Source organism: Condylura cristata, unplaced genomic scaffold (assembly GCF_000260355.1).
Source record: "Condylura cristata isolate star-nosed mole 26May11 unplaced genomic scaffold, ConCri1.0 scaffold00009, whole genome shotgun sequence".
Taxonomy (NCBI): Eukaryota; Metazoa; Chordata; class Mammalia; order Eulipotyphla; family Talpidae; genus Condylura; species Condylura cristata.
In genome coordinates, this window is record NW_004567110.1 from 58,928,235 (window position 1) to 58,947,199 (window position 18,965).

At 31.7% G+C, this 18,965-nt stretch overlaps 1 protein-coding gene across 3 annotated transcripts in view; it reads left to right on the forward strand.

Moving 5' to 3' along the window:
• RB1CC1 (RB1-inducible coiled-coil 1) overlaps nucleotides 1-15,780 on the forward strand; it is a 77,144-nt gene extending 61,364 nt beyond the window's left edge. For 2 of the 3 annotated variants that reach the window (XM_004679883.2, XM_012723011.1), the window contains exons 18-24: nucleotides 460-700; nucleotides 5,897-5,951; nucleotides 7,275-7,322; nucleotides 9,861-9,919; nucleotides 11,709-11,845; nucleotides 14,057-14,127; nucleotides 14,820-15,780. In XM_004679883.2, the coding sequence (XP_004679940.1) occupies nucleotides 460-700; nucleotides 5,897-5,951; nucleotides 7,275-7,322; nucleotides 9,861-9,919; nucleotides 11,709-11,845; nucleotides 14,057-14,127; nucleotides 14,820-14,897 (689 nt within the window). In that variant the 3' untranslated portion in view covers nucleotides 14,898-15,780. The remainder of the gene's footprint in view (nucleotides 1-459; nucleotides 701-5,896; nucleotides 5,952-7,274; nucleotides 7,323-9,860; nucleotides 9,920-11,708; nucleotides 11,846-14,056; nucleotides 14,128-14,819) is intronic. The other variant, XM_004679884.2, reaches the window with a different exon arrangement.
• The last annotated feature ends 3,185 nt before the right edge of the window (nucleotides 15,781-18,965 follow it).

An 18,965-nucleotide genomic window follows, 5' to 3' on the forward strand; every position in this document is an offset into this window, starting at 1 on the left:
TTGAAGAGCAGTGGTGAGAGTGGATGTCTTTGTATTGTACCAGATCTTAGTGGAAAAGCTTTCAGTTTTAACGATTGAGAACGATGCTAGCTATAGTTTGTGGTAATAGCTTTTGTTGTGTTAAGATACGGTCCATTTATCCCCAGACTTTAGAGTATACCCAGCATAAATGGATGTTGAAGTAATGTATTAAGAAATGTGTTCTTAATATCTGTTGATAAAGTCATATGTTTTTTGAATCCTGCTATGAATCCCACTTGGTCTTAGTTTATGATCCTTTTAATACATTGTTGCGTTTGGTTTAGTAAGGTTTGTTCAGAATTTTTGTGTCTCTGCTCATTAGGGAACTTTGTAATCTTCTTCATTTGTGTATAACATTTTCAAATCCTTTTCTAAATTAAGCAAAATGTATGAAAGTTTTATAAAACTTATTTCAATTTGGGGGGCATTGCCTTTCAGATTTGATAGAGTCATTATCTGAAGATCGAGCTCGTTTGCTTGAGGAAAAGAAAAAACTTGAAGAAGAAGTCAGTAAGTTGCGCAGTAGCAGTTTTGTTCCTCCACCATATGTAACTGCAGCCCCAGAGCTTTATGGAGCATGTGCACCTGAACTCCCAGGAGAAACAGAGAAATCAACCATAGAAACACCAGATGAAGGAAGAGTAGATTCAGCAATGGAGACAAGCATGATGTCAGTACAGTAAGTATATCTGACTTCAGTTGTCTTAAATAATAAAGATTTTTAGATACTCACTCGTTTCTCTAAGCTGAAAGTTCTGAAGATAGAAAATATCCTTACTGTTCCTGGCTTTATACAACCCATGTATTTGAAAGTTGTACTATCTTAATGATTTAAGCTATAACTATGACAAATACTTTAATGTTATTGACTGTGTCCCTATATGAGTCATCATATATAAGTATACCACAGTTTTATAGATTACTAAATTACTAGGAAAAAACCTCTGCAGTAGTATTGAGCTGTTCTTACTTAGAGTTTTTATTTAACTTTGAGGTCCATAACTGAGGAGAACAAAAACTTAGAGGTAGATACTCATTTTGGTGGGGATGTGTTGGGTTGGGAGGGCAGGAGAATTTAGGCTTCTATCCACAAAATAAGAATTGGAACTTTGAAGTCTCTGAAAGTTAGAAGGCTTAATTTAAATATGTATATTAAAAATAGAACAAATAGTATAATTTAGAAAGGTGAGGCAACAGACATGTAGAGAGATCATGGCAATTAATTTGACAGCATAAATAAGTGCAAATATATGTGAAAAAATAAGCCACCCTTTTACATAAAATCTGGGGGTTGGGGTAGGGAATACATCTCATACACATTGTACATAAAAGAGAAACACCTAAAAGATTGATATCTAAGTTTAATATTTTGTTACAAAAAGACATATAAGCAAAATAATGCATAAGCTGTTGTAAATGGAATATCAAACACAGAGAAGGCACAGATAGCAAAAAGCAATTCACAACAAACTGAATTGAGAAAACAAAATATATCTGAAAACCCACAACAGATTATCTCAATTATGAAAGACTGAATTCTTTGCCCCTAAAGTTCAGAATAAAGGAAGATGGCCCATTCTTGTTACTGGTACTGAATATTGTACTGGAGAGTCTATGGGCGACACTTACACTAGGAAAAGTTAATAAAGGCATGTAGATCAAAAAGAACTAAGGTTATTTGTATGTATAATACTTTGTCTATAGAAAAGCCAGCAGACTTCAAAATTCTCTCAGAACTAATAAACAAGTTAATATATTTGTATAATAGAAAATAAGTATATAAATTATCTTTTAGCATTGGTTCATTGAAAATTTTAAATATTTCATCTATGATAGCATCATAAAATCAAAATACTTAAGAATATATGGAATTAAAAAGTTTAGTACTTTATACTGAAGATTATAAAACATTATCAAATGAAGTTAAATAATAAGACATCCCAACTTCAGTGATTTTAAGTCTTAGTCTTACTGAGGAGACAGTTCTCTAAATTAATCATCGAATTAGATGCAATTTCTGTTGAAATATGCCTTTTTGGCAGAAGTGAGTATTTTAAAGATGAAATTGGGAAACAAAATCGTTTCATAAGTTAATATATAGCTATTGTAATCAGTCTGGTGATACACTGACATTTATCCTGATCACTGAAATAGAGAACCGAGAAATAAACACTTATTTTATAGTTGAACTCTTTTGTTGTAATCATGGATGCCAAGACTGTTCAGTGGGGAAATGGCAGTCTTTTTACCAAAAGATGCTGCAAAAGCTGGAAAGATACACATATATATATATATAAAAGCATGAATTGGGTCTTTCCTTCTCGTTTGCATTAAGTAACTTAAACTGAATCATGGACTTCATATAAAATTTAAAATATAGTGCTTTTATAGGAGTAAAATTAATGATTATACCCATGTAAGGCCTTTGCTGTAAGGGTTGACTTTTAGGCAAAGATGTAATTCCTATCTCAAGCAAGTGGCTTTAAAGTTATTGGGGAATTATACCTGCAGAATAATATAAAATCTATGTTATAGCTAATACTGCAGAAGCACAATAAACAATATGAGCAACTATATGCCAGCAAATTGATTACTTAGGAAAAAAGATGGATTCTTAGAAACATAATTCATCGAGAGTACTCGTGAAGAAATACAACATCTCAATAGGCCAGTTACTAGTGTTGGGGCACAAAGGAGTTCCTTCTGTACCATTTTGGTTTCTTCTAAGCTAACAAATAAGTAATGGATAGATAAAAGGAAAAAGTCAAGAGGTTCAATAATAAAAACAACACAGCAAATTAACTGTTATTATATAGTACCTTAACAAAGTGAAGGATAAAATTTATCTAATAATGTCAGTAGAAGCAGGAAAGGACTACATGATAAAAATTTTCAGCAAAGTAGGTTTTATAGGGAACATATCTCAATATAATAAAGGCCAAATTGGAAGAAACAGTACAGAATGCCCACTATGCCACTTTTATGTAGCATAATATACTATAAGCCCTAACCAGAGCAATTGAAAGAAATAAATAACAATGAAATCAGAAAGGCTGAAGTAAAATTGTATCTTGCAGGTGACATAATACCATACATAGAAAACCCAGAACTCCCAAAATTTGAGTAAGAAAATTGTAGGATATAAAATTATTATACATAAATAAGTTGGTTTTTTGCACCAATAATGAACTATCAGAAAAAAAATTAAAAAAATAATCCCATTTACAGTTGGATCCAAAAAGAAAAAGAAAAATAGTATAAGGAATACTGAAACCAAGGATGTGGAAAGACCAGTATTGAAAACTAAGACACCGATTGGAGAAGACATGCAGAAGTGGAAAGATACTCTGTTTATGAATTGGAATAAAGTCAAAATACCCATCCTACCTAAAGTCATACATTATGTGTAACACCTATCAAAATCCCAGTGGTATTTTTTTTTTTTTACAGAAATAAAACAAAAATCTTCAATTTGTGTGTGACCATTAGAGATTCCCAAGTAGTCAACGCAGTGCTGAGTAAGGAAATCAAAGCAGGAGGCATTTTACTAGCTGTTTTCAAGCTATAATAGTCAAAGTAGTATGGTATTGAAATAAAAACATACCTGGAACAATGTGCTCCAAAAGCCTACCTAGAATAAACTTGTGCATGGTTGTCAGTTTATTTGCTACAAAGGAGTCAAGAGTGTATAGCAGGGAAAGGATAATCTCTTCAATAAATGGTGTCTGGAAAGTGGATAGCACATGCAGAAGGAAATTGTCCCAGCTCTCTCTACACAAAAATCAACTCAAAGTGAATGAAAGACATAAAATCTGAAGCCTAAAACTCTGGAAGACAGAGGTTTTAAGCTCCTTGTTGTCAGTCTTGGCAATGGTTTATTTGGTTTTGACAACAAACACAAGTGGGACTACATCAGACAAAAGTCTACACAGCAAAGAAAACTATTTAAAAAGTGAAAAGCAGCCTACCAAATGAAAGGAAAACTTGCACATTATATATCTGACAGTAATATATAGCCGGATAGGGAAAAATATATGTTAAATGGGCAGAGGAATTTTCTTTCCAAAGAAGAGAGGTGGCCAACAAGTACACGAAAAGGTGTGCTGTGTCACTAATCATTAGGAAATGCAAATCAAAACTATGACAGGTTGTCAGTCACCTCACACCTGTTAGGATTTCTTTTTATCAAAAAGGCAGGAGAACAAATGCTGACAAGGATGAGGAGAAAAGGGAATGCTTATACACTGTGGGAATATGAACTGGTGTAACCACAGAGGAAACATAGAAAGGTGCCTCAAGTAGTTAAAACTCTACCCTAAATCAAACAGTTTCATCTTGGGGATCCCATAGGAAATGAAATCATTTTCTAAAAGGCATAGTTGTACTCCCATGTTTAAGGTAATATTACTTAAAATAACCAAGGTGTGTAAACATTCTAAGAAAATGAATTATTATTCAGCCATGCAAAAGTAAGAATTCCAGCTCTTTGCCACAACATGGATAAAATTAGAGGACAGGCATTAAAAAAGCCTGCAGATACTGTATGAAATCATTTTATGTGTAATCTAAAGTGAGCTTAAACTCATTGAAACAGTAGAAAGTGTGCGCCAGAGGCTGGGTGAAATAGGGAGCTTGTATAAAGGGTGCCAATTTTGTTATGATAAGAAGATCTGAAAATTAGTTGTATAACATGGTGACCATAGTTAATAACACTACTATAAAATTGAAAGTTGATGAGAAAGTAGATGTTAAATGTTATCACCCAAAAGTAAAGTAAATGTGTAAAGTGATGGCTTGTTAATCAGCTTCATGTAGAGTTTTCACAAAGTATATTGAGCCATATTGTACACTTTGAATTTTGTTATTTATATTTTAATAAGTTGTTAATATACTTATGAAATAAAAGCTTGCACACCTTTCAGATCATTTTTTAAGGTTTTTAATATAATGGGCAAATTCACACACAGTTTCAGTGACTATCGCATCACAGTATTTTAGTTTTACTTTTAAAATCTTGGTTTATTTTTTATAAACTGGAGCTTTGAAAATTTTGATTTAATTATGATATCATGGTAAAGTTCGCAGGAAGCACAATTGCATTGTTGATATATAAGCATAGGAAGAAAAGTGTTTTTTAATCTCTTGAGGCAGGGGTGGATATTTGGTTAGGACCTCTACTGTATAGAATATACACCATTGAGGAATCAACCCAGATGCCCCAAAATAGATGACTGGATCAAGAAGATGTGGTATATATACACAATGGAATATTGCTCAGCAATCCAAAAAGATAAACCCATGCCATTTGCAGCAACATGGATTGAACTGGAAAAGATGCTTACTGAAATAAGCCAAAAAGAAAAAAAAATACCAGATGGTTTCACTCATAGCAGGAGTGTAAGGGATTAGGGAAAGGGAAAGAAAAAAAATACACACATGCACACATTATACATACGTGTGTGTATGTATGTATTATTTGTATATTACATATACACACATTATATATATGTGTGTGTGTGTGTGTATATATATAATACATATAACTAATAAAGAACATCAACTATAAACCAGAGACATTCTGTGGGGGAGGAGAGGGGAACATCAAAACAGGAAGAGCACATGGGACTATGGTGATGGCAAACGGGTGAAGTGGTAGTGAGAAGTCCACAGGGATTACAACTGAGATGGAAAAATGCACAGAATAAATAAAAAATATATTTGCAAAATTTAAAAATACATACCAGTGATAAATATCCTGAGACTGCTTTTCATATTTTATTGTAAACTCTTATTTTAAAGTGAAGTAATATTTAAGACTTTCTGAAGAATGAAATGTCCCAAATTTTAAAACTTATGATAATTTATTCTCTCTTAGAGAAAATATCCATATGCTCTCTGAAGAAAAACAGAGGATAATGCTATTAGAACGAGTAAGTAAATTTTCTTAAACTAGAATGTTTGTTATGTTCGAGATGCATTTTAATGAAATTTATGTTAAAACACACGTATTATAAATTCTCTTAATGATTGTTTTTGTGGTTCATGTTTTAAGAAATTGTCATTTTTTTGTTTGATCTGGATGGCTAAATAGTGTGTAGGAGAATTTTAGACCATTTAGTTTTCCCAATAATTGAACTTCCCGATAATTGAAGTCTATGTCAGAGAAAATAGTTGGTAGTTCTTATAAAATGTCTGCCTGTGTTAATGCAGGCTCTTTCTTAATTATTCTGCTCTTTTTTAAAAGGCAGCTTCTTCCCCTTTAAGACCTATCCATTTGTACGTATGCAAATGTCCCTTTCTCCCTCTCTTTCCTTACTAAAACTAGCCTATTAAAATGCAAAAAAAAATTTGAAATGGTTACAAATTAAAATGAATATATGTAATACATAATTATGAATGACAATTTCAACAGAATTGTAACTGCAAATTTCATATATTACATTTTTAAAAGAATGGGGCAAAATACAATATGTAATAAGAATAGATTATTTTACAGAAATCATTGAAAATAAAAAAGGAGAAAATTAGTAATAAGTATTAAGTTACTAATTACATCATCACATTTTGTTATTATGAGTATGAACTTTGTGTAATCACTTGAGTTCAAAGTCATTTGAGGTATATTTCAGCTTCCAGGCCAAACCTAGTAATAGTAATACTTTTTTTATGATAAATCTCAAATAGTAACTATATATTTTACAAGTACCACAGTTATTCTAATATTGACTGAAGTTTGAGAATGCTTGGTTTAGGTAAATATCCCTAAAAGTCTAACCTCTTGAGCCAGTAAGTAGAATAATGACTGGAGAGGGTTCCCCTTCTCCTCCCAAAAAGAAAATAAAATCACCACAAACCTTTTATACTAGAACCAAACATCAACATGAGCTTTAAGAAAACCTTGGACCCTCCCTCTTGGCTCAGTAGGTTTAAAGCACAGCATTATGAAGCTATCACAGCCACTGTAGCACAAGTTCAGTCCCAGGCCAAGGGGGGTGACTCACATGGCATGGCAAACCTCTCCTGACCTGCTGTTGTTCCTCTCAACAGTGTAGTTCAGTCAGTCTGCCTATTCTGCTCTCTACTCTGTCTTTGGTGAATCTTCTTACCATCTTGCACTCTGATCTGATCAGTTCTGTATGTATATATGAATAAATCCTTAAAAAAGAAAATCTTTAACAGTTGCAATGCTTAAAATTGAGTAGGTACAGGGTTAAACTACAGGTCTCTCTTTCTTTTTTCCCCCTCCCCTGCAGACATTACAATTGAAAGAAGAAGAAAACAAGCGGTTAAATCAAAGACTGGTAATTTTTTTCTTACAGTTTAACATTTAAAAATTTGTTTTGCAAATTTTGATTGATTTATGCAAGTTTTAATTGAGCAGTGTTAATCATTGATGACTTTTATGATTTTGAGAGGGGTAAAGTTGGGTCAGAATTAGACTATAGAACAAGCCAAGCAGACTGATTACATTCCTCATGAACTTCTGAAAGTGTTGAACAAACTCAAAAGTCTTTTTATATTATTACTAAGCCTTAATTTCTTAGGAGTCCATGACTATGTTAAAGCTCTTAACTAAGTCAGGAAATAATTTTAAAGCTGTTCTCCCTGAAGAGTAACATGATTACTTTTCATCAGTGTGCATAATTGATACGTTACTTCCTTTTTTGAATTTTTTTTTCCAATCGATGGTGTGTAAAATTTGACACTTTCATTTGATTCTTCAATGGTCCCAATTAGCTTGGGAATTTAATCAATTACTGGGTCAGTTTTGCAGTCAATCTTAATGAAAAGCAGTTCATTTTATTAGCATTCCAATTGCCATTTACCAAGAAATATGAATAGCTTTAGCACTCTTTTCAATACATTTCAAAAGTTTTAAGATGGAGTGGTAGGGAAACACCTGCTGTTTTTAATGCTTTTATTGAACAATAAGAGTTGAATACTCTAAAGTTATTGAAGTGTCAGTTTATTATTATTATTAAAACAAACTTAAAAACTAATCGGACTAATTACTATTTCTGTAAGTGGAGTAAACAGGTTTTCAAAAAGATGCAAGAAAAGTTACCTATGCCAAATATTCTGTGTTCCAGTATGTATCTGAGGCAGGAACTGGGGCACAGTAGTAGAATGCTTGGGAAAAATTTATAAAGAGCAACCCACTCCCATCTAAAAAGATATGTCAGTATGTATTATATATTTTCATGACAGTTTATAGCTGTATTCAGTTTTTTCTCAAATCTGAGTGCTCACTAACATATATGACAAACTTAAAACTTTTTCCTAATAAAATGTTAATTGCTTTGCCATTGATTTTTCATTACTAGATAAGTTTTGAGAGTTACATACCTCAATATGTGTGTGTATACACAACACTGTATGCTAGGCCCATTCACTTTAATCAAATGATTCCCTTCTACCCATTTCATCTGGTAACTGCCATGTTTTTCTCATTCTTCAAGAGTTGAGTTTTTTTAAGTTTGTTTACTTTGTGTATTTATAATTCACACAAAGAATGAAGCCATCCAGTATTTGTCTTTTAACTTTCTAATTTTTTCACTTAGTATAATCACTTCAAACCCCACTCATAGGGTCTCTAAAGTCAGTTTTATGATAACTGGGTAGTATTCCATTGAGTAGGCACTCCTCAACTTCTCTATCCAGTCATCTGTTGGTGGGCATAAGTTATTTCCATGTCTTCGCTACTGTGAATAAAATTAAGCTTTTGTTAAAATCTAAAGTTGAATATGGTCTGAAAAATGAATGGTTAGATTTGTCTTCATTAGCAGCAAATAGACCATTTGAATGATTGTAACAAGTTATAGTATAGGCCTCCTTATTGTTTTTTTTTGTGCTGTTATTTTTAAATACTAATTGATACCTTTTAGAAGCAGAAGGGAAGAAATTTTGAGTATCAAAATGGGACTTGCAATAGATTTGTCTTTTGTTATTTGTCCTTGATCTGTTCAGCATTGTATTGGGCACACTCACTGGAGAAAGAGTCATCCTTTCATTTTACCAAAACAGTGGTACTTTTGTCTTATCTATTAAGTCATACTTAAATGGATTGAAGCCTTTCTGAAGAGTAAGAAAAACTAGCTAATTCATTGCAAAGTTAGTATGTCCTATTGAGTTTTGCTGCTCATTAGGAGAAGAAATAGACTGCAGTCACACTTTATTATTTCAATACTGGTTTTTTAAAAGCCCAAGATTTGTATGTATTTGTCTTCGAGGTGAGACAAAGGGACATCACCAACTTTCAGAAATTTGCTCTCCCACCCCCTCTGCAACCAGAATAGTAGTGTTTCATATAAGGTTTTTCTCTTTTTTAAAGAATAAAACATGGGCCTTCCCTGGCAGTGCAGTGGGTTAAAAGCTACAGATGCTTCAGCACTAATTCGGTCCCAGCCAGGGAGTTGAGATCTACATGGTGCAGCAGACCCTCTCCTGACTTGCACACTGCTCCTCTCAGCAGTGTACTTCGTCGATCTGCCTGTTCTGTCCCCTACTCTGTCTCTGGTGAATCTTTTCACCACCCCTGCACCTCTCGCCTGTACCCCAGCTCTTTATGTTTAAATAAATAAAAGAAAAAAATATGTGTATTCACAGTTGTTAAAGAGACTGTGGTGGGTGGTGATCATTTTGTAATACATACAAATGCTAACTCATTGTTTTATATACCTCAAAATTATGTTATTATGTCTGTTACATATCATAACCACCACCATCCTCACAAAGGTATAAATGTGACAGTCACTGAAAGAAAATTTTACATTAAAGACATAAGTACATGTAGTACTTTAATTGTATGAGCTTTATGAATTGTTCATTTTTTCCCCCAGATGTCTCAGAGCATGTCATCAGTATCCTCAAGACATTCTGAAAAAATAGCTATTAGAGAGTAAGTATTTCATTTCTGTTTTCTGTGAAAAAATTTTACGGAACCAAATATTACTGAAATGTCTGTGAAATTGTTTTTTAATGGCTACAATCCTTTAAATCCACATTCATTGAATTGGGTGTTTTATATCAATGGGAATAAACGTTTTTTGTTTCTATTGAAAAGCAAGGTTTTTATAAATTGTTATACTGGAACATTGGGATTACATTCCAAGACATTCCTGTTACAGCTTTGATTATCATTCATACGTAAATATTTTGAAACCTTTTGACTCTAGTTTTAATTTTTCAACTGGTACATTTCTTACATCCCACTTATATCCATCCCATTTATATCCTTAGTTTTTATTTTTAGAAAGTAATGTCTTAATTTCTTAAAGTTGTAGTGTTTACTTATTTTTATTTTTCATACTTTATTTTATTGACATGCCATAAATTCATAATGTACTATTTAATATTTTAGTTGAATAATCTAACAGTTAATTTTTGTAAACCAAATTAATACATAGAAATATACATATTTTTTGACATGGATTATTTAAAGGGAGGTTCTCTGTAATGATAAAAGCATTGAGTGCAGCTTAACAATGCTGGTCAGTTTATAAACCTGTCAGGATTGAGACAAAAATCAGTGAACTAAATATATTTAAAAGATTTTTTAGTACAGTAAGTCTTACATATGTTTGTCAGATTTCTAAGAAGATCTTCTTAGAATTGTATGTTTTTCCATGATTTGAAAAGACTAGGTGGTAGATGCATTTACCAATGTGTTTGTCAGATCAAATCAGTTTATGGTCTTTAAAAGACTAGAATAAAAGGATTTATCTTCTGGCGTTTAGCCAAAACTTCCTACCACATTTGCAGTTTTAACAATGAGTAAAAAATCATACCTCTTTTAAAAGCTTTCCCAATGATTTTAAATTAAAATCAAGGTTGATTTTTTTAAGACCTCTTGATATTTTGAACAGCTTTTAAAAATGTTCTGAGGATGGCCCTCCCTGGTGGCGCATCGGGTTAAAGCACAGCACTAAGAAGCTTAAGCCACTTCCGCATGAGTTTGATTCCCGCCTGCCCCGGAGGTGACCACATGGCGAGGCAGACCTCTCCTGACCCGCCCGCTGTTCCCCTCAGCAGTGTACTTCGTATATCTGCCTGTTCTGCGCCCCACTCTATCTCTGGTGAAGCCTCTCGCCGCCCCTGAGCCTCTGGCCTGTACCCCAGTTCTGTATGAACAAATAAATAAATCTTTAAAAAAAAAAAATGTTCTGAGGAGACAGACACCATTTAAATCATTTAGGCAGTTGCACCCACTTGTCTCCTTGTTCACTCCTTGTTCACTTAAGACCTTTGTCCTAAACCAGTTATTCCAGGTTATTGTTTAAACCTAATTGCATGAATATAGCTCAGATTGTTTTCTTTCAAGTTACTGTGATTGTAAATAAGTTTGTTCCCTCTGAACATGTTTCTTGTTGCAAAATGAAAGATTAGGTGAATATCCCTATAATTAGATGAGCCATATTTGGTGTTTTCCCCCTTTGAGCAATTTTTTTCTTTAAAAAAGTAAGAATCTTGTCTTTGATAATGGCTGGCATCATCCTTTGAACAACTATTAGACTGACAGATTAAGTAAATTTTATTTTTACCTAATAAAAGGAAAAAAAATGCTATAATTTGAAATTGAATGTGACACGGATCCTGAAACATGGCTGAACATTGCACAGTGTACTTAGATTTCTGAAGTAGGGTGCTGATAATTCTTCAAAGGAATAAAATTATATGTCTTTATTCAGTTTTCAGGTGGGAGATTTGGTACTTATCATCCTAGACGAGCGCCACGACAATTATGTATTATTTACTGTTAGTCCAACCTTATATTTCTTGCATTCAGAATCTCTGCCTGCTCTGGATCTCAAACCAGGTGAGGGTGGTAAGTGTCATATTTTTTATATACTTTTTTTTATAGTTCATTTTTACATCATTTTGTGCCCTTTTCCATCTCAGTTGGGTGTCATAATTTTAATTAAAGCAATACATTTGCCTAGAGAGACTATATTAAGGATTTTCCTCCACTGTTAATCTAGTAATGTCAGAATTAAATCCCCAAGAGACTTATTGTTTAATCTGCTTTTTTCATTTTTTAAAATCTGTATTATCCATGTGATTTTCCTGGATTCTTTTGCCAATTCTGAATTGGTATTTAGTTAGTGCTGTTAGAGCAATAGCAATTATAGTTAGAATTCTCACAATTTAGTAAAGCTTTCATGCTTTTTTATTTATAAAACACTACCATTTTTTGCAAAAGAACTTAAGTTACAAAATTTTTTTATCCTGTTTATTTTCTGTATTCCTACCTTGTATTATACTGACTAGTCAGTACTTCAACTTTTATTAAAAGGCGATAAACTTTGTTAAAATTTATTAAATTAAAATGTCTATCATCTATTACTTTGATTGTTAAAGAACTTTTAAATGAACAGAATAGATGCCTTGGGATAATTAATATAAATACAAATCTTAAAAAACAAGAACATATGCCCATGCGATTAATGTTCTTTGGAATTACTTTTCAGTATGGTCATATTCCTGATATGGGCCATTATCAAATGATCACTACACCATGGCTATTGGTGGTGCTTATCTAGAATTACACATTTACATAGTCATGTACAACGAGAAGATAAGCTTAAAACTCTATTTTTTTTTAATTTCAAAAAAGTGAACTTAAGGGTTTTTTTTTTAAGTTTTCTTTCATGTTTTAACTATTTGAAAATGATTTAAATTTATGGAAAAGTAACATTAGTAGTACAGTATTTCAAAAAACCTAGCCCTTAATACAGATTAACTTGTTTATATTTTGCCCTATTTGCAGTCTCTTTATATATGTACATCTAAATGTACAAATACATAAATGTACACAAATGTACTTTTTTTTCCCCCTGGAATCATAAGACTTAAGTTATATCAGAGCCCTTTAAATATTTCAATATACATTTCATAAGAATAGGAACAGGTTGAGATCTAGGAAGCATTCACTGAATGTTCTTAGAGTATACAATACAACAGTACCATTTTAAAATTACAAGTTGCAGGGAAAGCGTTTATTTGACTTTAAACACTTCTCATCCCCTCTGCTTTTAAACACTATAGAATACAGGATACCAATTGGGCGTCATGATAACCCTTTTCCTATGTCATTGCCATAAGGATTGTGTGGATTGCCAGAGTATTTTAGTACCTATGATAATAAGACTCCCTACTCCTTAAACATAACCCCAAAAATTATTCACTTTTACATGTTTTCCAAAAAATACTATAATAATATCTCTTTAAAATATACTCCGTATTTGGTCATCTAACAGACTGTCAAATTATATTGTCTGTGTATGTTCATTTGTGATAGTTTATTCAGAATGTTTGTGATTTATATCTTTTCCCAATGGTGTTGATGGAATAAAAAGTAATGTTGGTTTTTCTGGTATTTTAGAAGTTTTCACCTAAATAGATAATTTATTGAATTGATACTTTTGAAATCAACTTTTGTAATCACTTTTTTCTGATGAATTTATAAAAAGAATATTTATTTCCTCTTAATTCCTCCATGTTAATAACTTCCATGTTATGAGGCCAGGTACTGAATCCTATCTTTTCCTGCATTTTTTATATCCTAATATATAAGTAGTATACTTCTAGACTTTCTTTAGTTTTGAATTCTTAAATTTACTTATTGTGCATTTCATTGTTCACATTGCCCTGTAAGGTACTGTAGAATGCAGACATGAGAAAGATGCAGTTTCTTTCCTTGAGAAATGGTTAAAACATTGCCCTATGAAATTAATGCTTTGTTTTGTCCTAGAAAAGACATTTTGTCTGCATAACTTTCTGTGCTTTCGGCAGTGGTCATGTTTGTTAACACTTTCAGTAGATGGCACTGTTGAACTAATTTATAATACATAGATTTATTTGTTTGTGATTTGTACTTAGAGTATTTATACTCCTTGAACTTGGTTTATTCTGTGATTTTTGACTTGCCATCTGTATTGAATTAGGAAATAAAGCTGTATGTCACTGATTGAAAAGTAACATGGATTCCATTTTGTAACTGTGCTTTGCAAAAGATATTAATGATTTGATTCAATAGCTTCAGGTGCAACTAGAAGACCCTGGGTACTTGGAAAAGTAATGGAGAAAGAATACTGTCAAGCCAAAAAGGTAAAGACTGGATCATATGTCACTTTAAATAGGAGTTGTCAATAATTCTGTCCTTGGCTTTTTAGCTCACTTGAGATTCCTTGAATTTAATGAGGTTTGAATTTGAATTAGCAGTTTATAAATACATTTATTCATCTTAAATCTCTTAACATATACAGGAAAACAACTGCAAATGTCTATTCTGTGACTGAGAAGCTACTAATATTTTTATGTCAAAAACAAAAAATAGCCACAACATAACTGGTGATTAAAAGTGAATTTTGATTGTAGGGAAAGTTGATGTTTTCTTATTTTCATATGCTGTCCCCATTAAAGAAAAAAGGTAAAGTATTCGATTGTTAAAATGCACTTGATTGAAATGTCAACAATATCAGTACTATATAATCAGTGAAATCTACAGGATATCCTTCCTAATTCACTATATTTTAGGTTCCGTGTGCTATAGAGCTCTCGTAGAATTTAAACTGTGTAGTATTAAGGTTTCTTTTGATCCATCAAATAAATGCTATGTTATTCACTTTGTACTATTTTTTAGTGATGTTACCAGATTTTTTTCTTCAATATTAATGGCTCACTAAATTCTTAACTGTTTGAGGGTTGAATCTTGTGTAGTTTGATACATAATAGATTTGCATAGTGTGTTTCAGTAGTACTTGTATAAAATCACTTAAATGATTTTCTTTTCTTCTTAGGCACAAAACAGATTTAAAGTCCCCTTAGGGACAAAGTTTTACAGAGTGAAAGCCGTGTCATGGAATAAGAAAGTATAACTTATGGAAGAAGTTAATACATTCTGTGACATTTTTCTGACCTGTCCTACAAGTACTCATTCATCACTCCAAAAACAGCAGGCCATCTTTTTATACAAAAGTCAACATGACAGTATACTTCATTGATTCATTTACTTTTTAACTGGCTACATCTTAGGAACAATAAATTCATCAAAACCCTTGACTGAGTTAAAATGGTTTGTTTTCGATTTTTTACCCAAATAACTCTAGAAATGCGGACCAAATTAATTTCATTTTCTCAAAGGGCATACCCTGTGCATTGTGGCTTATGATTAGCCATATTAATTGCCTGTTACATATACATTAGCTTGAACTTAGATATTAAATGTTAGTTATCATTACCAGCATTTGTCTTTTTGTGAAATCAATATCAGAAAACTTGCACTCTTTAACATTCTTTATAAAATGTATAAATTCTTCAAAACTATTTAAAGGGGAGTGTTACTGCATGCAGATAATCATAATTTTGAGTTTGCTTCTGTAGATTACTAAAGTAAATTGTTTCATTTATTTTTTTAAGTGCCCTTTGATGTTTCAAAACATAAAAGAACTCTAATTTGATTTACTGATTTTTAAGATCAGCCATAAATCAACATTATTCAAAAGCACTTTCAACAGATTGGTCACCTGGGTTCTAAAGGGAAGTGTCTGTGCTATTGAATTTCAAATGCAGCACTTAAATCTTCCCACCATCTTTATTATTCTATTTAGAATAATCATATTGATGAAATTGTAATTCATGTTTCAGTTTCAGAAAAAAAATTCATTGTATATTAACCATTTAGAGATCATTTAAATAACAAAATACTGTATTGTAAAAGACATGTAGAATTTTAAAACAATAAAGATTTGAACATGTAAATGTGTGTGCCTTTTAAAGGAAGATACATTTTTAAGATATTTGAGTGGTTACTGGGAAATATGAAACTTATTCTGTATCATATCGTCATAGAAACATGTTTATTACAAAAAATGTTCTTTAAATGCTATATGTAACAGGGTAAAACAGTATTATGTAGAATAGAATTGTATAAACTAGAATTTCAGACAAGTTGCCACTGAACAGTTATTTAAATGAATTAGTTGGGTTGGATCGGACTTGTTTCAGGTTTGTCACTAAAGAAAAATAATAAAATGATTCTTTTTCAGAAAATATTTAATTTCTTCATAAAATAAGTTGAATATTTTTTTAATCATGTATATCTAATAATACAGAAAATGAAATAAACAACCCTAGTGTATAGAAAACTGAATTTGACAACATTAATGAATAAATGAACAGATTATATGACATGTCTGTATTCAGTCCTTCCATGACATCATTATGAAAAGAATACAAAAGCAATAAATTATGCTATATACTGAGTCATTTTATAAAGCAGATTTGGTTGAGTATTAATAAATTTACCCAGGTAGGCATTGGTGTAATTTAGTAAGTGGTTAGTTGTGCTGTAAAATTGCTAGAGCTGACTCATGACATCAAACCTATTACTTCATTAATGTAATGTTTTGTGTACTGTTTTTTCTTATATCCTGTTTTATAGCATCCTATCATTGTTCATAAATACTTTTATAAATTATGCAAAAAGAAAATGCAAGTTTTTAAAATTTATTCAAAATTTTTTTTTAGTTAAAAAGAAGAAAAACAATCAAGAAATATGATCTCATCACTTGATTTCTTACCTTTGGGTGGTCAACATTATTATATTGTTAACTTTGACATTTAGAATGACGGAGTTACAGTTCATATCTAACTTTAATTTGGGGAAGATTGCATATACTCCAAATTACAATTTTCTCATGTATAGTATAATGTAACAGGTCCTACCTTATTTTGAACTTTAAGTGAAAATTATACTTGTATCAGATATACTCAGTACTCAATGTTAGCCATTGTAAACATTTTTGTATAATATAAACAAAACCTATAAATTGACTTACTCTATTTCTAGTAGACATTTATGGTTTAACAATATAGACTAGATAAGTGGTGTTTTACTGCAGGTAATGCAGGTAAACTTGAAATATTGTGTGTGTGTTTTACAAAGGTTACATACTTAGAACAGTATAAAAAAAACTTACAATTTATTTAATTGAAAATATAGTGTAAAATGTGTACATGGTTTCAAAAATCAGTATGACTCCCAATTCCCTGTCATAGTTTCCTATTTTGCCACCTAAAGATAATAACGCTTTTCAGCCATTTTGAAAGTATGTGCCACATTATACAATTATACTGCTATTTCTTTATAAATCAAATTATCAACCTTCTCTCATAGCAATTTAATTACTTCATAAAAAGTTTTTGTGCCACTTTACATAGTATGTTTATTTTCTAGTTGGTTCATTAGCATTCACATTATTATGACTTTAAATATTGTCTGCTGATATATGTCCTAAAATATGATTACTTTGCCTTCTCTAGTGCAGCTCATAGTCTTTATTTGAAGCTTTCTTGTTTTGTTATATACTAGCTTTAATCTTATTAAGTTTCTTATTCTGTCACATTTTTCTCAGAGAACCTCCATTTTGCAACCATTTAGCTCTTCTGTTTCACCCTGATGGAATTTTCTTACTGTATGAAGTGAGATTAATGTTTTTGTTAGAATGTCATTGTTGTTCTTTTTTTCTGGGATTGATGATAAAGTAACTTGCCAGGAAAGAATTAGTAAGAGAGATTGACATTTCTGCAAATGTAATAGGCTTACACATGTATGTAGTTTTTATTATATGAAGAATTTTTCAGTAACTGCTCCATTGTCTTTTGACAGTCCAGAAGACAATTGTTGATAAAACTAATACCTTTCTGTTTGTACTCTATTATAAATTATTTCCTACCCAGCCCTCCAGTTCCTGTAAGTCCTTAGGAAATTCCTTTAGTCTTGGAATTAATAAACAGTATTACACTGTTTTGCAGGTCTTGCAGGTTTCAAAAGGTCTTGCTCCTATGCTGTTTGGTGTTATTTTATTTCATGTTGGAAGTTGGTAATCATTGCTTGTCTTATGTTCTAGACTCTAGGGCATTAAGCTGATTGTGAGTTCTGTTTTTAACACTTCCTTGTGGGTCCAGACAATAAAGTTTTAAACCTTAACGGAATCTCAGAAATCATCTGACTTAGACCTTACTTTTTGTTTGTATTTATTTTATAGTGGACAGTCCAGCACCACCACTTCATCCCATCTTATGAATGGATATGTATATGGGATACTTGGCTTATCCAGTTATTAATGGACTTTGGTTTTTACAACTTTAGACTCTGTTTAATAGTGCTGGTGTAAAAATGTATATACTAGTGCTTGAGCACCTGTTTTCTATCCATTTGGGTACATACCTAGAAGAGCACTTGCTAGGCAATGTGTTTTTTCTACTTTGTGTTCCTTGGTGACTAGATTGAGCATTCCACTACCTCTGTATTCTTGCTAGTACTTACTTTGTTTTTTTTTTTAATGGTTAACCTAATGGATGTTTTATGTGCCAATGAGTTATATTTGTGTGTCTCTTTTTTGTTGAGAAAATACATAAGTCCTTTGTCTTTTTTAAATTGTTGCAAGAGCTCTTTTAGACTTAGGATTTTACAATATTTTTATCCAATTCTTTAGATTGTTTTGTCACTTTTTTGATAATTTTTGACAAAGTTTATAATCTCAATATTCATTCCCCCACCCCCATGTTTTTGATCTCTTATCTAAGCATTCAATGCCAAATCTGAGAGCATAAAAATTCACCTTTAATCAGTTTTTATATTTAGATTGTTGATATATTTTTAATTTTTGTACTTGCCCTGAGGCATAGATCCAACTTTTTTCATTTGTATGTGGACGTTCAATAATCTCAGCACCCCTTCAGGAAACTAAACTTTTCATTCTATTGAGTTGTTTTGACATTACCAAAAATTAATTGGCTATAGATACGGGCTTATAGCTGGACTGTTGGTTCTTTTCCATCGTGTATGTCTATGATGACAGCACCACAATATTTACTGAGTCTTATAATATACTTTGTAATAAGTTTTGAACTCTGAAAGTGAAGATTTTGTTTTTAAGATT